At 33.9% G+C, this 26,189-nt stretch overlaps 1 protein-coding gene across 17 annotated transcripts in view; it reads left to right on the top strand.

Moving 5' to 3' along the window:
* The first annotated feature begins 498 nt into the window (after positions 1-498).
* LOC126815664 (zinc finger protein ztf-6) overlaps positions 499-26,189 on the top strand; it is a 45,001-nt gene continuing 19,310 nt past the window's right edge. For 8 of the 17 annotated variants that reach the window (XR_008787467.1, XM_050541525.2, XM_050541510.2 and 5 more), the window contains exons 1-4: positions 499-583; positions 1,415-2,604; positions 3,900-4,100; positions 5,807-5,847. Coding sequence is in view for 15 of the 17 variants with exons in the window: in XM_050541525.2 (XP_050397482.1) it covers positions 1,434-2,604; positions 3,900-4,100; positions 5,807-5,847 (1,413 nt within the window). In the remaining 2 variants the exon portion in view is untranslated. The other 9 variants (XR_007678030.2, XM_050541526.2, XM_050541517.2 and 6 more) reach the window with 9 other exon arrangements.

The following is a 26,189-nucleotide window of genomic DNA, read 5'->3' on the forward strand; positions in this document are numbered from 1 at the left end:
AATATGAGTTAAAAAAGTATGACCAATGCGAGAGCGACACAAAACAACTTCATCCCTCCTGTTGGTTCTATAGGAGTTGGGCCAATATCCTAGGAGAGGCTTAATGTGATGAAGTTTATTTGTGCCTGCAAAATCCCAAGACCGTTGCCAGCGGTCATAAATAAAATGATTTATACACGAATTAAAATCTTTATATGGTATTAAAAAGGGTGATTGGGGAAGATCTAAAGCAGCTTTGGCAGCAAAATCTGCTTGATCATTCCCCCTTATATCTACGTGACTGGGGAGCCAGCAAAAGACGACGTCTTTACTGTTGAACTCGTATGATAATAGCAGATGATAAACATCTGCTACTAATGGGTGTTCAAGCTGTTTGTTCAATATAAATGAACATTAGAAAATTTCTAAGTTATTTGTACGGCCGTTACGACCAATTTATTTGGTCGTTATGACCAATTATTTTGGCCGTTATAGTTTAGGGTCGTTATGTCTTTCTAACTCGGCCATGTTTAGTACATTGTGTCTGTAATGGTTGTGGTCGTAAATTTTCTGAAATATTTGAGCTGTTGCAGTTATCACTGAGGTATTTCACCAACCTTGAATGCATTTATAAATCTGTTTAAAGTCTTAGAGCATTCTTTTGTTCTCGGACATATTTTCAACTGAGCAACTATGTCCAAACGGTGCATAAATTATAAAATTAATCTTGGGATTTATCTCACTTCCTGTGTGTTCACCTACAACAATAATACACGTAGGCTATGTAGTTCCTTACCGAACAGAAGAAGTGCTCTGGCCATTCCTGTCCGTCCATATTAATTTGCAATATGAACTTAATGGAAATACCACTCTCTTCCCACCGTTTTGAAGTCCTTACCTTGTATTTTTGGCGCTAATTAATGCACTTTCGTACACCTAGTAGCCTACTTGCCGTGGTCCTCCTAATTCTTGTTTGTTCGCCAAAAAGGAAGCATTTTTCGCCATATCAAAAACGTAAACAAAATACTGTCTGTACCGTTAGTTTGGCCCTCCTCATAGACACTGAAACAAGTCACTTGGTTAAGAGTAAGAGGCATTGTTGGCTGATCTGACTACCGTACTACCCTAACCCTAACCCAAACCCAATCCACATACAAACCTAAGTAAAAGTAGTCAGATCAACCAACAGCACCTAGTAAGACTATCATATAAGAGGCAGTAATTGATGATAATCCTTGGTGAGTTGGAAAGGCGAATCTCTAAAAAAAGAAAATCAAACCAAATTCCATGGCATTACAAATACAATATGTTGTATTTACATGTATGATGATTTAAAAATTTGTCAGCTTTTAGTTTAGCATCCTCTGCTGACTATATTTAAATTATACAAACGTATAATACATGTACTTACAACTAATGGTATTGTCTTTTTTAGGAATGTTGATGATAGCAGAATGGACCTCAATGAGAAATCAGCTAACCAGTTTATTTCTGCCCTGGTGAAGAATTTACAAGCTGTGTGCCACGGCCATGTTGATTTTGATAAAAATGTGAAAGTTGTGGGCCATTTGTATTTAACTGTTGACAGTAACTCAGAATTTAATTATATCGTTAATGAAAAAGTGTCCAAAAGTGATGAATCTTCAACAACATTTATCAGTAAAAGTTTTTATGCCACTGATCCCCAACAAAAAACACTAAAGAAAAATGTAGATAGACCTCTTCCTCCTCCCACTCCAAATGTGTTGGGAAAAACTCGATATGATATCAGTGTTGACTTAACAGATGACCATCCGCAGGGCTCCATGAGTGGGGGACGATATAATCCACAGATATCACCTCAACGAAATCAGTTTACCAGACCTCAGGGTGGATATCCGATTCATCATAGATCACCTCAGATGAGGAGGAGGCCATTTGATCAGAGAATGTCACCACAGCAAATGGCTAAAATGCCTCGTTTATCATCCCCTCAGCGTCATCCCACCATATCACCTTCGACATCGCCTCGTAGAATGCCAATCCCTTTATCTCAAAGATTACAATCATCACCAAGCATAATTTCAACATCCACAACAAATACTTTATCTCCGTCGTCCATTCCACCTGAATCAGTTTCCGCCACCCCAGCTCAATCTCTTCCTGGAGCTGATAAACCAGAAACAGAATCCGGATATGTGGAAAAGGTTGGAGAAAAAACTGCAGAAAAACCTGACATTAAATTTGAAGTGATAAAAGTAGAAAATGGTAGTGTTGTAGCTAGTAATAAAGATGCAACAAGTGAAGGAGAAGAAAAAGAACTTAGAATAGAGTCTGTGACTAGTCATGATTTATCATTTGTGCCTGAAACTGAAAAAGACAAAGAAAGTGAAAGTAAAAATAGTGAAACTAGTGACTCTGATAAACCGGCATCAGATCCTCCTCCAGAAACTCTTCCGACAGAAATAACGGAACTAAGTAAAAGTCCTGATGAACCAGAAGTGATAGAAATTGATATTGATTTGACGAAAGTGAAAGATGAACTTGAAGGAGTTTTAGAAAATAGTGGTAGTTGTATGTTTAATACTGGTACCCAGCAATATCAAACACAACATGGTGCTGTTACAGATGATATTTCTTACACAAGTAGGTTCATCTATATCTACATTAAACTTATATGTGTGACTATCATATGTTTACATGAAACTGTTTGGAGTTTGCTGTATCAATGTTATTGTTTATTCCTTGCAATGTTTCGACAAGGGTTCTCCCACAAAGATAAAGACAAGGGAACAATTGTCAAAACATTGCCAATCTTGTATTCCATATAAGGGCTATATTTTCACAAAAACGTACAAATAACGGAAAAAAAACGGTTTACCCAATATATGATATAAAATTTTCGCAACCGTCAAATAATCTTATATATTGTACATGGAAGTCCCTTCTTTGGGAAAATATTGACATGGTTATTATTCAAAATGAAATCAGTATATCAATGCAATGTATAGCTGAATAAAATGCCCTATTAGCTACATGTATTTAAAGAAGAAATAGAAATCAGCTGTATAAAATATTGTTTTTGTCCAAATTTTTAGAACAATTTACATTAACTGTATGTCACTTCTGTTGGTCTGTTCCAAGAGATGAAATACTGACTTATGGAGAGGTTTTCATTCAGTAAATCAGGAAATAAGGTTTTCAAGGCACTCTGTTAATATCATGCATAGTTTATGCAATGTGAATGAGTTCAGACAGTCAAAGCATATTATAAATAATGATAACGGAAAAGACTTCTTGAAATGTATTTTGTTAAAATTATAATCTGTTGTAATTGCTTTTTTTAATTCTTTCTAATGGTATACAAATATTTATTTAGACAACTGGAGTCAAATTAATGACTTTGAATTTTTGTCTTTTCTGTTATGTCTTTACTGTTTACATGGTCTTTTACATAGTAATAACTGGAAAGAAATTCTTACAAATTTGATTTTTTCACATTTTTAAGAGTCCTGCATGGCTGTTGCATATATACCTCCTCTTCAGTTATAAAAAGAATACAGTGAAAATTTTCATAAAAATTCATAATTACTTTTCAAAATTTGTCTTTACTGTTATTTGTATGTTTTTGTGAAAATAGCCCATAATCGTTTCGGGTTTATCCTGATTCAGTTACTAAAAATGCTGCTTTAACAATTTATGATATAATCGGTTTCTTTAAATCTTCACAGTTTTAAAGTTGGACAAGCTAACAAGGTAAAACACCTCTGGGAAAATAATCATAAAGTTGATCAAAATATAGTCTGAATAATTGAAAGGTCTAATCAGATTTATAATAAAAAGGAACAAATTTCAAGGGGTACATTTTAGAAATATATATCCCTGATATATTACAGGGTCATCATCAGTATAAACAATTGAAGTCTGTTTTCATCTTTCAGGTCAAGGTGATAATAGTCTTTCTAGTTTCGGAGGTGAATCAAATGATGATGAATTTTTCGCTAGTTTACGTGAACAAAGTTTAGGACTTTATCCTGTTGGTTTACATGCTAATGAAACTGGCAATAACTCTGCTCAAAATTTACTTGGTTCTGACATTCCTAATTTACCTAGTTCTCAACATGGTGCTGGCTATTTACCAGGTAAGATTCCTAGAACTAAATGAAGAACAGCAACTAGGCCTATTGGCCTATACATTGTGCCAATATCTTTTCTGCGATTTAATTGCAAAGTCTATTATATGTTTACACCCCTCAATGCTCCCAAAACTGCCAAACCATTCAATCAAAATATAACAACCACTCCATAAGTAAAGCTGGCAGACAATAAACTATCGAGTTGCCAGTTAGTGATCCCTGACATTTTTGCTCAGTGCTTGCCCCATGGGTGTTTATTGGGTAATCCAGTATTTTTCTATTAAGATTGGGTGTCTGTACTTACCATATCCATGTATACTATAAAATTTGTCATACTTTTATTGGAAATAACCACCCGACAAATAATTTTTTCATTTGTGAGAATGTATCTTTAAATTCTTTAGAGTTTTGATTCTATGGCAGGTTAGTTCTCCAATTGATCAATTTCACTACCAGTCAGTAAATACTTGCAAATAGGACAGAAATGGGAGCTCTGCTTTACAGTCACCATTTAAAGATGCATTATTCAAGATCTAAATCTGCCTATTTGCAGGTCATTCTTCAGGCCTCAAATGTTTTTTACATGTAAATTATTAACATGACAAGACCATAATCAACTCTCTATGTCATCAGATGGCTCCGATTTTAAGTAGATTAGAACAGTTTGGCCATTTAATAATTTGACTTAAAATGGATAAGCAAAGCTAAGTCTTGAATAACCAGAGAGAGAGAGAGAAATGACGTTTAATGTCCACTTGACCCAGACTAGGTCATTTCAGGACTAACGTATGGTTTACATTTATTTCAATAATTCAGTTGCGTGTAGGGGTCTTTAGCAGTGGGAGGACCCAGAGAAAACTCACGAGGTTGGACAGGCAACCCTAGTCCTTGTCATGTACAACCGGGGATTCGAAACCACGCCAGTTGACTCAATGACAAGCCTTATGATACAGGCTTGAATAACTAGTACCATGGTTAAGATAATAAACAATCAAGGCACACATCTTGTCAGAACTACAAACAATTATAACCACGCTCAGAATAAAGTAATTTGAATTAAATTTGCAATATATTCATTTTGCATTATCTATTTTTGAACTATTATACATGTAGCAAGAACGACCACGTCCTTATCTAAATCTTACCTAATGCATCTTTAAAGGCAATTGATTTGGATAAAATTTTGTGGTTTGTGATTATTACTTGCAGTTTGTGTAGTAGTTAAAGCTCTAACGAGGAAATAAATTTAATTCTGTGACAAAATTCTGGCACTACTAAACTAAGATTTAGTAACTGACAATTTAAACTTTGTACTGGACATGTATTAAAAAATTTCAACAAATACACAGCTGGCACTTGATTGATTGTTCCTAACAAAGTCTGAATTTATATCTGACATTGTCTGTGACTGCATGCTGCAGATGTCCTTTGGGGTTGAATGGCCAAATGGTTAGCAAGTGCCTGGTACGTGACAAGGAGTAGGGTCGTCTGTTCTACCTCGTGGGTTTTCTCCGAGTCCCCCCACTGCTAAAGACACCTACCCGCATGCAAATTATTGAAATAAAATTCAACCATGTGTTAGTTTCAAAATGACCTAGTTTGTGTCGAGTGGACGTTAAACCCCATCTCTCTCTCTATCTCTCTGTCTCCCTTAACAACTAATTTCTTATTTTTTAGGATTTTCAATTATTATACCGTACTTATATTTTCAGTTGCTGGTACCAGCACCACTTCTGGTCAAAATAATCAGCAGGTACGTTATATTTCGTTATTATATAGAAAGATAAACATTGTCTTAAATAAATCAGAATTTTATTTCTAGTAAAACGTTAAAAGATTGCAGTTATATTATATAAACATTGATTGAACTAATATATTAAATGGAATAGGGTTTAATGCCACGTCAGTACACTACTTCAATCCAGTTATTGTTGTAGCTTGGTTTTTCATTCTGATGGAAATAATAAATTTGTTGCCCAAAATAAGTAGTAGCCTATTTGACATGATCTGGGATATTTCCCTCATCACACGGACTCTGATTGGTAATGAAAATTGCAAGTCGCAAACTTCGATGTAAATTCTCATTTTTACTTTTACATGATGTCAATACTTGAATTACTGTATCTTTTTAATACTAGATGCACTTGACTACAAAATTTTTCACATTACTCATATATAATATTCATAATAATTTTAGTAACTTTAAGGACAATAGAAAATTGATACAGTTAATCAGGACACAAGTTGTGCTTCATTGAGTTTGGATTAGCTGAAAACGATCTTTTGATTCTTGAACGGTTTTTATTTAATTTGTAAATTTTTACATTCAATACATCAATAGTGTGTATCAAAACTCAATCCTTTAAGCATCAATAAATTTGATTTTTAAGAGCAGTGGGGTGAGATAATAAAAGCTAGTTTTGAATGGTGGTGCATTTTCTCGCTTGAATAATATGCAAAGGAGATTTTACTTTTAGTTTGTGTTTTATCAGAGAAATTTATGTGACCTCCAGAAATTAAATTCTACTAATTTAAGACAATGTTTATTTTATAATGATTTTCCGGTCCTCTTAAATACAACTTATCTTGGCAAAATATTCTCGTTGTTGTTGGGCATATATATTTAACTTGTCTTACAAATGAACAAAAAGAATTACTTTTTTTAAATGAAATGAGATTTAACGCCCTACTGTTCTGCACCAACTGGGTGTAATGAAGACGGGCATATGCCATACATTGTGCTGTGATAGAAATTTTGCCTACTCTTCATTAAATTAAAACAGCCAAGAGTCCTTTTACATGCACACCTCAGTTTTTCAACCCATCCAATTGACTATACACTGTTCTTTGCCAAACTCTGACAAGGGGGAAACGACACTGAAAAATCCAGAGAACCCAGGACCTCCTGGTTGTTGAGACTGCCTTACTTACTGAGCCACTGTGGCTCTGACTTACTTTCTCTTTGATATTTAAATCACTTGAATAAAGAAAATTTAGAAGAAATGAAACAGGTTTATCATCCAACCTTTCTGTACCAAAAGACTAAAGAAAATGAGCAGTATGCTACGAGTGAAATTTTATTCGGACAGTGGCATTTAGCCTACTGTGATTTCATTTTCCAGGGGATCTTTAAAATGCTACCAATGGTAGACATGAGATCTCAGTTTTTCATCCCATCAAAACAACTTTTAAAGTGAGAAAGTGAGAAAAATTAAGATAAACCAATATAACAACCCCTTTCAATGAAATCTGTTGTATTTAACTGGACTGAAATATCATACTGTAATGTTACTCTTATTCTTAAGCTTGTACATGTAGTAGAAAACTAGGCCTTCACGTTTCCAAATTCCAGAAGAGGTAAGAAATCTCACAACAACTTGAGTTCCTTGGCTCAAAATCAATATCCCAATAAAAGCTTACTTAATTGCTCCAGTAAAACCTTTCAAAAAGCTATTTTATGGTTGACACTGTATCAAACCTAAATATCTTGGTGCCTTCTAATTCAATTTAGAATGAATAAATCACTGAAGTTTTTACCTCTGTGTTTCGGTTGATCGATTAAAAGCTCACCTCGAAAGGATTCTGTACGTGAGTGAACAATTTGTTCTCCTCTACCGTGAAGGCCTGAAAAACAATAGAGAGGCTTTATTCATGGAAAGCTGAACTATTAGATTAGGATTTAAGTTTCTAGCCAATGAATGAAAAGGCAGCATCCTAAAATATACGAGTTTCAATTTTTCATGAATAAGACCTCAGAATTATATTTTATAGTGCTTATTATTTGTTGCTGGCGGAAATATTTTACATAATGCCCAATTGTCCCCCACTTAAGGTAGTTCACCAAACACATTCAAATTAATTTCCATTGTGCAGGCAAAGTACATTGTAGTTGCCATGATCAGAATTTGGATCCCCTGGTCACTATCATTTATGCAAAAATGGAATTACAATTCACATTGTCTATATATTCACAAATTATTTTATTTGTTCTCCGCCTTTCGAAGAAAGCAGGGCGACTATTAAAAGGGATCTGTCCGTCTGTCTGCCCTTCACATTGTTTGGGACACAATAACCCTCCTTCTCATTGAGCTAGAATGATCAAACTGGTTCCTGGCACCCCGCCCCCTCACCTCATAATTAGAATTCCTGGCATTATAACCATCCAAACAAACATAATGTTTGAGGTCTTAGTCCCATGACACCCCCATAAGAACTCGTAGTTAGGGAAGGCTTGCAGCATCCTCCAGACTCCCAGCTCTTGTGACCTACAAGTTGGCACTACATGTACCTGGCCAATATCATGAAGGTCACAAGATGTGTCAGAAGAAGCCCCATACAATTAACAAATAACTATAAAATTGAAACTTCTGGAAGCCTTTCAAAACATAAAACAGCTTGCCACCAGCTCTAGCTAATAAAATTGTATCTTATGTGTGTGTTATATATCGGGTTATACATGTGCAGGTAAGTTTTATGATAAGTTTATTATTGATACATATAGAAATATACCCAATATTTTACTGTATCTATACTATACTAATAATATAGTCTATCTAATAACTGAAATTTCTAGTCCTTCAAATGATTCGTTTGTCCTTCAAGCAGGCATAGTTTGCCTTTAAAGGCAGAAATGGTTTGTCCTTAAAGGAAGAAATGTTTTGTCCATAATGGCAGATATGGTCTGTCCTTAATGGAAGATATGTGCTTAATTTAAAGTCTTTCAACTATCATTAGACTGCAGTAGAAACATTATGAATAATAAAATTTCATAGACTGATAGATGACATTGTTTAATGAAGATGACTGTATCTAATTTTAAATTTGTTTTACCTGATTTTTCATGTGGAATTATACAGAACTATCATTATGTTTGTTTTCATTAGCCAAGAGACCGTGTAGAAAAGTAGAACATTAAATCATTATTTTATACTTGTTTTGTTCTGATGTTGATCTATTTTACTTACACTTTGGATAAGAAAATTGTGACTGCAGTTGGCATTATTCTACATTTTATGACTCTGGTAATACCTGTACTCAGTATTGATTCCGATATGCTGAGGCATTAATTTATTAGAATCTAGTAATGACCTTATAAGGCCAGTCTTATGAAATTATTATATTTATATCTTATGTCTTTGTCCCCTCGTGATCGATGAGGACACAATTTTTCAGAAGGAAAGATGACATCGTTATTAAAAATAACATTGTAAACGTACTTAATCTATGTAGGTAAACAGAGAATACTTGGTTCATTAAAAAAAGTAAAAAATTACCACTAAATGCACTAATACTAGGGCTGATTAAGTTGTGAACTTTTGAAAGGATTTAATTATTTACATTGCTGTGCCTTACTGATATGCTTACAGGTACATTCTAGTGCTTACTGATTGGTTTACAACATTGTGCATTACTGATTGGTTTACAACATTGTGCATTACTGATTGGTTTACATTGTTGTGTTTCAGTGATTGGTTTACATTGTTGTGTTTCAGTGATTGGTTTACATTGAAGTACATGTACTTTACTGATTGGTTGACAATATTTTACTTTACTGATGATTGATTGACAACATTGTACTTTACTGATTGGTTGACAATATTGTACTTTACCGATTAGTTGACAGTATTGTATTTTACTGATTGGTTGACAATATTGTGCTTTACTGATTGGTTTACATTGATATTCTTTACTGATAGTTGACATTGATGGTCTTTATTGATTGCTGATATTGTTGTTTTTTACTGATGATTGATATTGTTGTGTTTTTGTTTTTCTGTTGTAATTTACTGATTCATAGACATTGTTGTGTTTTAACGATTTTTTTACACTTTTGTATTTTATTGATTTGTTCACATTATGGTGATTTACCGATTTCGTTGACATTTTTGTGTTTTACAGATTGGTTTACATTCTTGTAATTTAGTGATTGGTTCACGTTGTTGTGCTTTACAGATTAGTTTACAGATTTGGTTACATTGTTCTTTTTTACCCATTGGTTGACATTGCTGTGTTAACTGATTGGTTGACATTGTTTTGTGTGCAGCAATCCTTTATGAACACATTTTGTATTATGTATAAGTTTGATGTGGTGTTAAAGAACTTGGTATATAGAGATTTAATTTTCTTTATTGTTGTTGAAATGTCCTGTTATTTGTATTGTAATGATTACAGAGGACCGCAATGTGAGAATAGCTGATGTTAATTAATTACCCAATTTGGCTACTTAAGTGTGAAAAAGATAATCCTGCAAACAAGAATAGCTGATGTTACTGTTAGATATTCTGTAATTTTCCTTTGTTATTTGTAGGCACAGGAAGCCAAGATGTGTTCATTTTGTGGGAAGACATTTAAATTTCAATCTCATCTTGACAGACATATTAATGGTAAACATTTAAAACAGCGAGTTCAGTGTCCAGTTTGTCCAAAGTCTTTTACTCAGAAGGATAATTTAAAAGAACATATTCGACAAAATCATTCACAGTGGATGACAGCTTACAGAGCAGATCACTTTATGAATTAAAGCAAATAGTTGGAAGTGTTGACTGTGATGTGTAGAATAATCTTAAGAGAAAATTGTGTTCTGCATTATTAGGAATAGATCAGAGTTTTAGCATATCCAGGCCTGGAAATAACTTGATTCTAGTTATATCGGGCTGATGAAGTTTTACCTGACATTTTTAACTTTGTGCCAGACATGTCAACAAAATTACAAAAAATAGTCAGATATGTGAATGGCAGGCACTAAAGGATTTTTGTCTGACAATGTCTGTGACAGGTGGCTTATATCCAGAGTTGAACATATCAGATTAGAATTTAACATGAAATAGAAATTGTACTATAATTAAAATCTCTGATTGTCATTTGGGGGAATTTTGAATCTCTTGGAAACTACCATATTGTAAATGTTGAATCAATGAAATGAATATCAGTCCAAAAATGGTTCAGTTCCACTTAGTATTTACAAAGATAAAATGAATTATAAATTTGACAACATTCAACATCCGCTGTAGACAGTATTCACAAGCCAGTGCCATCTGTATGTGTTTGGTAAAATATTATGATGGGTGAATTAAACCCAGAAGATGATCTACTGGAACTGTTGATAGTTGAGTTTGTTTTCCTTGATTTAATGAAAAACAATCAATTTGAGAACATTTTTGTGTAATTTAATTGTAACCTCTCTGGAAATTCTTATTTGTGATTCATTTCATTATCCTAATTGTTCTCTGATAATGCCATCTTGTCATTGGCTCAGTCGGAACAGAACAGTAGGTTGTTAAACCGTATTTCCCTTTAACTGTAATGAACTAGATCTCATGGCAGACAATTAATCTTCCAGATCTTGATCTGAGTGTAAATCTGGTTTTGTCTTTCACTGATGGAAGTTTATTGATTTTTTGGTTTCTCATTTTCATTGACTAACAATGTTTTTGAAGGTTTTATTTAGTTTTTGAGATTTGTAGAATTTCTGATGTTGGTACAGAAGATAACGTGGTTATTAAATGGTCTTCTTTTGTTTTTATTATTTTGAGGATTTATTTGGGCTTAAATTCCACAAAAGACATATCTTGACTACATTCGATGATGAGCATTTTCTACTTAGGCTAAGCAAAGATAAGCAGTTTGATTTGCCTAGGCTTAAGAACACAGTAACTCTGACTCTAATTAAGTGAGACTGATGAAAATTGATTTATATTTTCATTATATCGATACCATGACTAAGTTCGCTAATGAACATTTTCTGCTAAGGTGATGTTGAGTAATAAACAATTTGATTGCTAAATTCTTTATACGAAAGACAAATGTGCAACTACATGTAATTAATGAGAGGCATTTAATTATATTGGGATAGAGGCGGGAGACATAAGGCACACTGTTGACTTGTTATATCTGTGTTACTCGCTGTTGGCCCTGTGTTGCATGGGTAGAGCACTACGATGCATCCTTATAGGAGTTTCGTGAAACGGGAAGTATAGGTATAACTCTGGAATAAAAATAAAATAAAACCAAGTACGAACAATCCAAACCATAAGACAGAATTCGAAGTCCTAAAAAACGTTATAGGCAAAATAGTGTATTCAAGCAAAATAGTGTAATCAGCAAATGGACTGCTCCTCGTGTACAAAATACACGACAAACAGTGGTAACAGGTGTCCGGAAGAGTAAGATTACCCTGCCTGGCGCCACACCCGCCATAGCTGCATCGAAACTATTAGGCGAAATGTCGGTAAAATAGCGTGATTGGCCAATGAACTATCGGTATGCAAAATGCATGCGATGAACTGTGTTAACGATGTAGTAGACATTATCAGGGAGATAGTAATAGTATATGTGTCAATTAAATATATCTAGAATAATAGCCGAGAGAGACACGTTATATTTACCAATCAAATCAACATGACGACCAGGCCTATGACACTCTCCAGCTTGGGCTGCCCCTATATCCTAAATTTCTGCCTCCAAGAATGCTCTAGTGTAGCTTCAAACAACGAACAAACAAATGACATTCACAAATATATATGCTTTATAGTCGTTATAAAAATATAATTCTTTGAGTACAATAAAATAAAAAGTTTTATAGGAGTTTGTGAAACAGGAAGTACAGGTAGAACTCTAGAAGTGGTAGTGCAACACTACCTGGCTCCAGCTGCCCTAATACTCTAAATTTCAGACAAACGACAGTCAAAAATATATTTATAGATACATGTATCATAAACATAGAATTCTTCGAGTAACATGAAATGGATGGTCTTAGATGTTATTTGATTTTCCTTTGTAATTGTAGGCACAGGATGCTAACTTGTGTAAATTATGTGGAAAGACTTTTCGATATCCATCCCAACTCCAGAGACATATTAATGGTAAACATTTAAAACAGCGAGTTCAGTGTCCAGTTTGTCCAAAGTCTTTTACTCAGAAGGATAATTTAAAAGAACATATTCGACAAAATCATTCACAGTGGATGACAACATTTATACCAAATTAATACTTTTGAAAATTGTAAATATAATTTTTCAGTTGTGTCGATAAGGTAAATGTAGGAAAGGGTACTTACTACTCAGGGCTTTCACTTCAAAATTTTGTCAATTGATCAATTTTGGACGTATTTTGTTTATTGAGACTAGCAAGATATATTATTTTTCAGAGAATATGACAAATTGTATTATCACAATTTTGAAGTGTTTTTACACATAACCGCTATAAATTTAACCGTAAATGTGATTATTGTGTATTAATGTTAAATTATTTGAAATTCTAATTTTATGAAATTCAAATTGATTTGAAAATGTTTTGTTACATGTAGCTTAATGTTATTCCATGCATTTCCTTTCTGGTTACTTTTGAGCGAATTGACTAAGTCACACATTTTGAAATCAAGAGATTAAAATAAAACCTTTGTATTCCTTTATTGGATTTAGCAGGATGGTGGACCAAGCAAGGTACAGTGCCAAGTCATTCCGATCTGGAGAAAATTCGAAGTCCCATGTAAATGATGGTGTGCACATAAAAGTTCCTTTGACATTTGGAAATTGAAATAATTGCTCTTATAGCACACTGCATGGCATATGCACAATTAATTAGCCAGGTTGGTGCAGAGTGGAATGTTAAAACACCATTTCATTCATTTGCAAAACTCGCATAAATAATGGCAGTTGTGTACTCAATTGTACAGTAATGAAAACACAAAATATTGAAGTGTTTACAAAAGAATACTTCTGACAGACAAAAATTTATTGGCTTACAGTATTGAAGCTATTTTATTTTTGTTTTCCTTTTTAGGCCATGGATGACAGGACCTGTCATATTTGCAGGAAGAATTTTCAATATCCATATCATCTGGCAAGACACATGAAAGGAAAACATTACAAACAACGTGCTCAGTGTCCATGGTGTCCTAAATCTTTCAGTCAGACAGATAATTTAAAGATGCACATTCGACAAAAACATGAAATCGTGGACATCGACTGATGACATTGCTACAATGAATTATACATTTAAATTGTTTTTATGACCCTTAGTAATTGGCATGGAAATACACAGGACAGAGAACTTGTATCATAAACTTACGATGAACGTACATCATAAGTTTACAGTGAATGTGTATCATGAGTTTATAGTGAACTTGTGTCATAAATTTAGGGTGGACGTGCATCATAAGTTTACAGTGAATGTGTATCATAAGTTTACAATGAACTTGTGTCATAAATTTAGGGTGGACGTGCATCATAAGTTTACAGTGAATGTGTATCATAAGTTTACAATGAACTTGTGTCATAAATTTAGAATGGACGTGCATCATATGTTTACAGTGAACATTTGTCATAATATTATAGTGAATGTGTTTCATAAGTTTACAGTGAATGTGTATCATAAGTTTACAGTGAACTTTTGTCATAAATTTAGGGTGAATGTGCTTCATAAGTTTATAGTTAATGTGTATAAAGAAATTTACAGTAAAGAGTGAACATGTAGTCATGTATCATAAATTTAGGGTTATCATAAATCATAAGTTTATAGTGAATTTTATTTCCATAACTTTCGATTTCATGATCTTATTGTTTGGATATTAAGTTTTGTACGATTTTCTTCCTCTCGATAAATTAAATGTCTAAATAATACAGTGACTGTGATGACTCTTCTTATACCAAGAAATCTTAAAAACACCTTGGATTGTTGTTTGTAATGAATCTTGTGATTATGGTAAAGGAATGAAATGGGGGTTTAATGTCCCAACAATACAATAGTTTGATGATTTTGAGACAGACCTGTAGTATTTTTATTCTTGTGGTAATGTTAGAGAATTTCGGCCAAGCGTTGCTGCCTACTTTTCTTCGATTGCCAGCTGTCAAAGGTTCTATTTTGTTTTGGTTAGTTAAGCTGAAATCATAAAGCTACCAGTAGAAATTTAAATTGAATAATGTGTCCGAGGTAAGAAGTTCCCCATGCCATATAAGACATTGCATACTACCCGAAGACATGCCGTAATATTAAGGTTAAATTTTGTGTGAAAATTCCGTACTTGATAATATATGGAAATCTGCTATGCATCCGTTTACCCCGATGGTCTAATTTTTTAAACAGAAACCCTTGTCGGAATATCATTATGTTAGAAAACTTTGGTCACAGATAGGAAGAAGGGGTCTTCGGGCGTAGTCGCTGTAAGTACGATGCAGACTTATTAACTAGGATGTCCTGAGTTCTATCCTGGTGTTGGCTGAGAAAGTTACAAGCAAGTAAAAAACAAAAAAACCAAGGTTTTGGGTACATGTTAGCCTGTACGTAAAGCGCCTCTTTCCAGGAAAAAACTTCCTCATATCACACTGCATGTCATGACGTATGTCTGTCTTCATTATCCCACTTGGTGCAGAAATACAGGAGGTTAAACCCCATTTCATTCAGAAGGGGTATTTGCCTTGTATAAATTTACTGAGAGAATTCTTTTTTTTATTATTTGTAGGTTGATGAGAGAAAGTACCAGTGTAAATGGTGTAATAAATTATTCCGTACAAAATCTAATTTAACACAACATGAACAGGGCATGCATTTAAATTGTAGTAGAACTTGCCCTGTATGTGGACAGATATTCAAGTTTAAGAGTAATATGAATAAACATATGAGAACATTACACAGTGACGCTCTACACCAATACCAAAATATTTTCTCTTTAAACTAGATTCTTCTGTTATTGATAAGTTGAAATAGTTATTTTATCTTATTAAAAAAAAATTTCATTTAAAGATGCATTATGTAAGATTTAGATCAAGAGCTGACAGTTCTCACTATAATAGTTCAAAAATAGATAGGGAGGTTGGATGGCCGAATGGTTAGCACGCGCGCGCTGTATCATACGCTCTGTCATTGAGTCAACTGCGGGGTTTCGATTCCCCGGTTGTACGTGGCAAGGAGTAGGGTCACCTGTCCAACCTTGTGGGTTTTTTCCGGGTCCTCTGGTTTCCTCCCGCTGCTAAAGACCCCTACGCGGAAGCGAATTATTGAAATAAAATTGAACCATGTGTTAGTCCCGAAATGACCTAGTTTGTGTCGAGTGGACGTTAAACCCCATTACTCTCTCTCTCTCTGAAAAATAGATAACGAAAATTGAATAATATAATAAAAATTTCAGACAAATTACTTCATTCTGAGCTGAGTTATGGTCGTTTAAAGAGCAGTGCAACTCCTTTAAAACAAGTATTATTTAAAAGTTTCAATCTGATACCCACACAATAATTGCTACAGTGTTTGCGCAATTTGAAGTTTCTTTATCAGGTTCAATAGATACAGTAGTTGAGTCGAAAGGTATAATATGGCAAATTATAAAGATCAATGAGTGAAAATGGCAAATTATAAAGATCAATGAGTGAAAATGGCAAATTAGAAAGATCAATGAGTGAAAATGGCAAATTAGAAAGATCAATGAGTGATAATGGCAATTTAGAAAGATCAATGAGTGAATATATATATTTGACGATTTTTTGCCGATACTGGCAATATTTGAATTGTTTGAAAATTATCTTGGTCTTCCCCACTACTGGTTTCGAAAATACCACACATGGGAATAGTAAATATATTATTAGTCAAATGAATGTAATTATGTGGACTGAAAATTTGTACCTTCTACTCTGGTGCTGTATAAAACATTTTAGAGAGATTTTATACTTTTATATGCAACAGTGGCGGTGGCTGTCTCATCAGGAGGTCCTGGGATTGATTCTGGTAATGGCTGAGAAAGTTTCTAAGGATTTTCCAGAGAGGTGTCACTTTATCAGTGGTGCAGGACAGTGAGCTAGGCAAGCAAAGATGTCTAGCCATTGTCAAAGGAACCAGAAAATGAGTTCCTTTGTATACCAAGGGCAGCATACTAAAGATTCCCTGACAGTTTGAAATTGAAATAAGAGTACGTTATTTTGCCACTGCCAGGGCAAAATTTCACTCATCATAGAAACCAAATGTTGTATACGCGTCTTTATTATCCTGGTTAAGAAATATCTTCTTATGTTAAACCACTTTATTAGAATAAAGATTTGTTGCATTTTTCTGTGTTTTTCTTTTGAGAAGTTGACTGAGAAGTTATCCTGGTTAAAGCATAATAAATTTTTACGTTAAACCACTTTATTAGAATAAAGATTCATGGCATTTTTATGTGTTTTTCTCTTGAGAAGTTGAGTGAGACGATTTTTTTTTATTACTTGTAGGTTGATGAGAGAAAGTACCAATGTGAATGGTGTCCTAAATTATTCCGTACTAAATCTAATTTAAGACAACATGAACAAGGCATGCATTTAAATGGTGGCAAATGTTGTCCTCTGTGTGGAAAAAAATTCAAATTTAAAAACAATATAATTAAGCATTTAAAAACAGTTCATGCTGAAAGATTTAAAGAATTTCAAAATTATTTTGACGGACAATGAAATATTGTAAATTAACATTCCCTATTGCTATTGAATTTAAAAATTAGAAGCAGCCATAACTTTGATTTAAGAAAGAGTAAGGTTTTAATGTTCTTGTAAATCTGTATGAACTGTTATTATTATTAGATTGCTCTGTTCTGGAATCAGTAAGATTCTCACATAATAAATATCAGATATATACTTGTCAGTAACACCAATCAGGAGCTGACATGGCTACTGTTTGTGTGTACTATCATCCAGGGTTTAATAGACGTGCTTATATATGTCCAACCTTCGATGATAGGTTGAATCTAGTTGGGGGTGTGAGATTGAACATAAAATAATTGAACAGCTCACTTCTTCTGGAATAGTTCTATATATTGGTAAAACACTTATAATAATAATATATATATACACTAAAGACCAACAGCTGTCTAGTCCTTCGGATGACACGAAAAACCGAGGTCCCATGTATACATTAGAATGCACGTAAAAGATCCCTTGGCAGTTGGAATTCGATATAAGAGTAGGCGATAGTGCCGCTGACCGGGCAAAATTTCCCTCATAGCACACTGTAGGACGTTAAACCCCATTTCATTTCATTTCATTTCCTTCAATATGTCTTCCTGCCTACCTGTGGTCAACAACCGAATTTTTTTCAATATACAATTTTCAGGACTTTAATACCTTTAGCTTTGTTTCTTAGTAATCCTAAGTTTATAATCTTTAATACATTAATGCCTACTGGATTAACTGGGCAATAGATAATAGTTTATGAAATAAATGTCCCTCTAATATAATTACAGAGTTGACTTTGATTACCTTTCAGGCTAATAAGCTGTAACATTTGGCTAGGACCTCAACTTAACTATGCTCTAATTCTACCTGTTCATAGTACTATAGTTATGCCTGGGGGGTTGGAGAGCTGAATCGTTAAACACATGCACTTTAGATCATACGATCTATCATTTAGTCAAGTGACATGGTTTTGATCCCACATTTAATGTGGAAAGATGTAGGATCACTTGTCTATAACCTGTTGGATTTTCTCTAAATTGTCCTGTTTCCTTCTATTGCTAAAGTCCCCCATGGGAATTGAATTATTTAAATAAAATTGAACAATATGTTAGTCCAGAAATGACCTAGTTTTGTTGAGGAGACATTAAATCCTGTCTCGCCTCCCCCACTCGTTGTCATATTTGGAAAATGGGAATGGGGAAAATATGCTGGTTTTATGGCATGTAAAATAACTCGTTCATCAAATTTATTCCATATTAACAGATTACAATCTTTCTTTCTCATTTGAGTGGGGTTGGATGGCCAAATGGTTAGCACATGCGCACTGTATCATAAGGTCTGTCATTGAGTCAACTGGCGGGATTTTGATTCCCCGGTTGTACGTGACAAGGAGTAGGGTTGCCTGTCCAGCCTCGTGGATTTTTATGGGGTCCTCCGGTTTCCTCCCACTGCTAAAGAACCCTACGCGCAAGCGAATTATTGAAATAAAGTTGAACCATGTGTTAGTCCCAAAATGACCTAGTTTGTGTCGAGTGGACGTTAAACCCCATTTCTCATTTGAGGATCTTTTAAATTTCCCAGTCTGTATACGATTTCAATCCAAGTAGAAATGTGGAAGGTATCATGCAGCATTAGCTAGCGTTGCTCTAGCTAAGACATACATGAAGTTGGAACATGTGTTCTAGATGATTGGTTTATTTTCTGATATAATTATCAAGTTATATTTAGGTATACATGTTTCACTGGGAGCCATAGAAAGGTGTGTCTAAACCATAAGATTTCTATTTTTCCGGAAACACCTCTGTAAACTCAGCCTGCACCTAATCTAACAAAAAATATGGCACTGTAAATACATGTATTCAATTGCTGGGAATGTTCCTTTGATTCAGTTTGTGTGAAGGTTCTCTGATGGACAAATAACAGAAATTGAAAGAACTAGATCATTGACTCAAGTTGTGTTCAGTGGAAATGTTACTCCAATTTTATACAATGTTTCTCAAGTTATACATGTACTGTTCTGCCATAGAGCTTGGAAGTCTAACTCAAATTATGTGACTGTTCTACCATAGAGCTTGGAAGTCTTACTCAAATTGTGTGACTATGTATTTAATTGGCAGGATGTTAAAGATCCCCTGGCAGTTGCAAATTAAAATAAGAATGGTTTTAGTGCTGCTGTCTGTGGAAAAGTGGGAGCCACGGTTGCCAAGTGAGTAGGACGCTGGCTCGCTAAAGTAGAGGTTGCGTGTTTGATCCCTGCATTGGTCGAGAAAGTTCATCTGGATTTTCAGATGTGGTTTCCCCATGTGCAGGATCGAGGGCCTGACAAGGACAGCTGTCCAGCCGTTCGGATGGGATGAAAAACTGAGGTCCTGTGTACACATTGCCGTGCATGTAAAAGATCCCTTGGCTGTTGAAGAGTAGGCCATAGTGCCGCTGCCCGGGCAAAATTTCCCTCATAGCACACTATATGGCATATGCCCGTCTTCATTAGCCCAGTTGGAGCAGAAAAGTAGGACGTTAAACCCCATTTCATTTTTATTTGTGTGGAAAAGTTCACTCATAGCACATTGTATACCCATTTGTGCAGAAAAGATGTTAAACTCCATTTGATTTGATATCATTTCACGTATAACACATGCGTTTATTAACGAGCATGTCTCCATTGAAATTGTATTTGTCATAAAATAAGATAAATATTGATGACTAATTTATTAAATGTAACAGTAAATAAAAATGTTCTGAAACTCTTCTAATTTGTTTTCCTTTGTAGACTACCTCGAGCTACGCCTGTCCGTATTGCAGTATAACAGTGTCCCATCCTAACAGTTTGTCTCGCCATGTGAAAACGAAACATCATAATAGCAGAGTATCTTGTCCAGTTTGTTACAAAATCTTGACACGCAAGGAACATCTACGACGCCATCTTCTCTCTGTACATAAAATTTTAATGGACAACCCGTCTCAGAATTAACCCTTTCGCTGCTGTACACTATGGATATTGACACACATGGAAGGAACATCTACAACACCATATTCTCTGTGTACATAAAGTTTAAATGGACAATACTACTCAAAAATAACCCTTTCGCTACTGGTCACTATCGATCATGACAGGCTAGGAACGTCTATGACGCCAATTTCTCTGTGTACATAAAGTTTAAATGGACAATACTACTCAAAATTAACCCTTTCTCTACTGGTCACTATCGATCATAACACGCAAGGAACATCTACGATGCCATATTTTCTGTGTACATAAAGTTTAAATGGACAATCCTACTAAAAATTAACCCTTTAACTACAGCTCTGCTCATTTCTAAAAACAAACTACTGAACAAAATCGGGTTCAGAAAAGTTACCATGGGTAAATGGGACAAAAAAGGTTGGGAACCCCCTGATTAAACTCCTCATCAAAGAATAAAAGTTGGCTATGGTAAATACAATTTAATCAGCTTGCTATTTCAGTTTTACTTGTGACAAAATTTGTGCTCTGACATGCAATTGTGAAATTTAGGCCTTAGCAGTATGGTGCCTCAGTATTGGTCAAATTTTCTTTAGTGGCATTTATTGATTGAACTAGAAGTACAGTTGTTATATGGAATACAATTATTGTTTATTGTTGAATGACAGTATGACTTGATCAAAAAAAAAGCTTAGTTAAATGTCGTTCAGTAATTGTATTCTGTAGAAAAATAACAGGAATATTTGCTTGTACTTTTGATGGATTCTGAATTAGGGTATTAAGAATTAGGATCAGTCTGAAATGGTGCTGTGATCATCCTTAGTTTGTGCTGTAATGACAGGACAGTGTCGATAACATTTTGTTGAAGTGTATATCACGTTATTGAAATGGTGAGGGGAGGGGGCTTATGTAATAACAATAATAACGATGTAATCCATCATGTTCTTGTACAATTGAATGATGCCATCATTTATTTTAATTAGAGTTTTCTGTTGTAATCATAATATAGCTTTGATCCATAGACACAAGGCAGAATGTAAGGTTTGTCTGTAAAGAGGTACTTGCACAGATCTTGCCAAGTTTGTTGCTTATACTTTTTTTTACATTTTATTTTGATCCCCAACCGTATCACTGAGATCCAATCTTGCCTGCATTGTAAAGGAATTATAGAACCCATCAGCTGTACTTATAGTAAGGTGATAATTCGTCATGGTTTAGGAGTTTGTTAGAATAACTGTTTGAGCCAACCACTGCCAGAACATATATATAGGAGGCACAAATTATGTAACCACTCTGCATAAACTTATTTTGATGATGTAATTTTTGGTCATATTAGACATATTGGATTTGCACTATATTATTATTTCTTACTATTAAAACCACTGATCATCATTTAATAGATTTTGAATCATCCCTTGCAAATTACAATATTGTGAATGTTGAATCTCTTAAAGGAATATCAATCCAAAGCTGGTTTAATTCTGATTAGAAATTAACATTTACCAGCATTCAGCATTCTTTCTAGACAACATAAACCAGAGCGTGCCTTTTGACCAAAATCTTTTGATGGGTATCTGTTTAATCTGATTGAATCCAATCGAGATTATCTACCATTTGAAATTACATTGGATTAAAAACAGGCCCATCAATTAGTTTCACGGTCAATAATTGTGGTGGCAGGCTTGTTACATTGTAAATATTGAATGGAATCAAACCATTTGATATTCCTATTATTAATGACTCAACTTTCACAATGTAGACTGATGTCCAAAAGAAAGTATACACACTAAAAGTATGACTAAGTTTTGTTTAGATTAAAAACATTTGATAAAGCATTACTGAGTTTGTCTCTTGCGTCCAAACTCAAGATTTCTAAGCAAAATAAAAATGTGAAACAAATTGACATTCTACCCAAATACTGTATACCATGGAAAAACGACTTTGGTTGATGCAGCACAAAATGCACAGTGTATACTTTCTTTTGGACATCAGTATAGTTTACAATAGCTCTAAAATCACACCCAGAGTTTTTAGGCCGTGCAAAAATTAGATATTGTCTGAAAAAAGTAAATAATGTCAAACATCCTTAAGCTAACGGTCCTAAAATTATGATATGTTTGATTGGTGCTTAGTTTTTCTGCATCTTGTATTTTGTAGGTTACTGCTGGTGCTGGAAGTAAAAAAGGACCATTTTTCTGTTATTGGTGTGATAAGAAATTTAATTGGAAAAGTGCTTTAACCCGTCACGCTCGTGGTGCACATCTTAACTACCGTGTTACTTGTGACATTTGTAAAAAAACTTTTGTGAGAGCCGATTATTTATCAGAACATAAGAAAAACATGCATCCATTTCATAATACCAGCCCCAAAAAGTGAACAACATAAATTTTTTATTTTAAATGATGCATATTAGAGAAACTGTATATGTAACATTGACCATTGAAATAAGCATTTACATACATACATTTAACTTTCATCAATGCACCTAGCACACCACATACAATAAGCTTATACATGTAGACATGGTTATTTAGTCACTACTAGGAGTATGTTTGGAAATGTTAAAATCCATGTACATTGTACACTAATTAATTTGTACAATATGTGCAAAACATTGTACACACTAGTTCAATGAAACATCTTGTAACTACACAGTAGTTCACAGATTTCTCCTAATTGCATAGAGTATTAAAGGGCGTATGGCTCTATTTTTTTAACCTTGAAATAGACAAAAATGGTTCTAAAAGCACACATTAATGTAATATGAATGTATGTGAAGTGATTAATATTCAATTTTTGAAAAATTCTAATCAATTATGTTCGGTGAAATATGTGAACTGTCAAATTGAATGGCAGTTGTTTACACCTGCTTAGTGCTTTCTACACATTTTTTAAATTATTATTTTGTCGTTTGTGATTCAGCCTTTATTAATTACTTCAACATTATGTTGTAGGATATGGTTTTTTTGTTTGTTTATTACAAAATGGCACTCGAAACCATAGGGTACATGACTCATGTACTGATTATAAAATGTTAGTTGTCTTAATTATTGGATAGTATTATCCTATAGTTTAATGGCAAGATAACAACATCAATATTGATTGAAATTTATCAATATTGAATTCTAATGCATGTTTTTAATTTCGAATATTATGGAAAATATTGAGTTAGAGACTTAGCTCCTTTAAACTAGAGCACATTTTTACAGGAGAATAATTACTAATTTATCTGAAATAAATTAATGCTTCCATAAGAATGTGTTATAGTTTATGACCCTCACCATCACAAAAAGTAAATTGCTGTATCAATCAAACTATGTTCGTTTCTGGTTAGTTATTTATAAAATTTTACAGGATTTAAAGTGATATTTTAATATATGTTAGGTGATAAATGTTATATGTATAATTTTTAAGCTGATACACAGTTAATAAGAGTTAACTGGTTAGGGTCAGATTTTGGGTTTAAATCTCTGTGACCGAAAGTCATACATTCCAATTTCATTGGTTATGCATATAGTTTAAAAAAAATATTAATTTATTTAAAGTACGGAACTGTTGAGAGTTCTTCAGCTTGTAGTTTTTTATGTAAAGTGTTATTGTTGTAAATTGTTGTTTGTTAAGTAAATTATTGAATGTGCATATTATGTTTGTGAATGAATTTTAGATGGTTTTGACGATTTTTTTTATTAAAGCCACTAATTGTCATTTGAGGGATTTTGAATCCTTTGCATACTACAAGGAGTCGCTGTGGCTAAGTGGGTAAGACGGAGGCTAGCTAGCCTAGAGGTGGCAGGTTCTCTCCTGAGGATTTTTTGGCGTGCTTTTTTGGTGCAAGACGGAGGACCTGACAGAGAGAGCTGTCTAATTGTTAGAATGGAACGGAAAAAAAGAGGTCCCTTGTACACATTGGCGTGTCTTGATTAGCCCAGTCGGTGCAGAACAGTATGAGGTTAAACCCCATTTCATTTCATGCAAACTACAACATTGTGAACGATGAATCCCTTAAATAAATCAGTCCATAAATGATTCAGTTTCCTTTTATAATTAAAAGATATGAAGAAATTAAATCTGTCTACTGTTGATACTGTGGTTTTGTTTTCTTAATCAAATGTTAATCTGAATATATTTAAACATGAATTAAGTGTGAAAGTTTACATATTGTTCGCAAAATGCAAATTAGGACGATCAGTGGCTTAAAAGTAAAATAAAATGTTGTAAATGAATTGTTTTAATCGCATATTTATAAAATTTTTTTTAACAAAACTGTCTGGTTTGATTTATTTAGTTTATTACCATTATTTAATAAGTTTAAGTGGCTCGGTGTCGGTGAATAAGGCATAACTTGCTAGATACGTGTTCCCGGGCTCGATGTGTTGGCTGAGAAAGTACATCAGGATTTTCCGACTAGGTTTCACATTGTTATGAGAGCAGAACAAAGGGCCTGGGAAGGAACAGTATCTAGTTGTTCAGATGAGACAAAAAACCATGCCAGGCAAAATTACCCTAATACTTATACTAATATATAGCAGACTGTATGGTGTAATCCGGTCGGTATATAAAACTAAGATGTTAACCCATTTCATTTTCATACTATGTCATACCCATCATCATTAGCCCAGTTGGTAAAGAAATGTAGGATGTTAAAGTCATTCATTTAAAATAAGTTTTAGAAGTATTTATGAGTGTTTTATTTGTTTAAGGGATAGATTATACAGGTCTAGAAATAGTAATTTTATATGTACAGAACAACTTGTCAGACACTATTTGATCTAGTACCTAAGATAGTACCTAAGATTTTTAACTTTGTACTGGACATGTATTAAAGATACATTATGTAAGATTTAGATAAAGAGCTAGCCATTCTTACTATAATAGTTCGAAAATAGATAATGTAAAATGAATAATTTGGAAATTACTTTATTGCGATCGAAGATATTAGCCTTTGAAGGTTTGACAAAACGTGTGCAATAATTTCAACCACCGTACTGGTTGTTCGAAGCTAAGTCTTGCTCCTCCATTTTTAGCTTAAATCAAAATATGGCTGAACTGTTCTGATCTATTTAATATCAGAGAAAACTGATGCCATCGAGAGTTGATTATGGCCTGAATAAGTTAATTAATGTCTAATTAATAATTAAGATAACATTTCAGACCTAAAGAAAGACCTGCAATAGGCAGATTTAGCTCTTGCACAATGTATGTATTAATCAAAACCCTGAAAATAGAGAAATCTGTGTAGGACAAAAATGAAGAATAGTGTCTGACAAAGACTGAATTTGTGCCTGACAATGTATGTGACTGACAGGTGCCTTATTTCCAGGCTTGACTTACATAGCTGTATTATCCATTTTGTTATAATATAACGTAAATTATTAAAGTTGTTATATTAATATCAGTTTTTGTTTCCTTTTATTGTAGGGATCAAGGGTAGTGCAAAGTGGCTGTGTTTCGTGCCCAAACTGTGGCAAACAATTTGCAAAAACCGGAAATCTAAAGAGACATATACTAAGTAGTCATTTAAATGTTCGACATGACTGTAAGATTTGTAGGAAGCAGTTCTCTCAGAAAGTCACCCTGAAAATACATTATCGAAATTTACATAATGTTGATATGGATGACTTTTTACAATCTACATATAATGATAATGATGACTTTTCACAATGTACATAATGTTGAGAAAGATGACTTTTCACAATTAATGTTGAGAAAGATGACTTTTCACAATTT

Source organism: Patella vulgata, chromosome 3 (assembly GCF_932274485.2).
Source record: "Patella vulgata chromosome 3, xgPatVulg1.2, whole genome shotgun sequence".
Taxonomy (NCBI): domain Eukaryota; kingdom Metazoa; phylum Mollusca; class Gastropoda; family Patellidae; genus Patella; species Patella vulgata.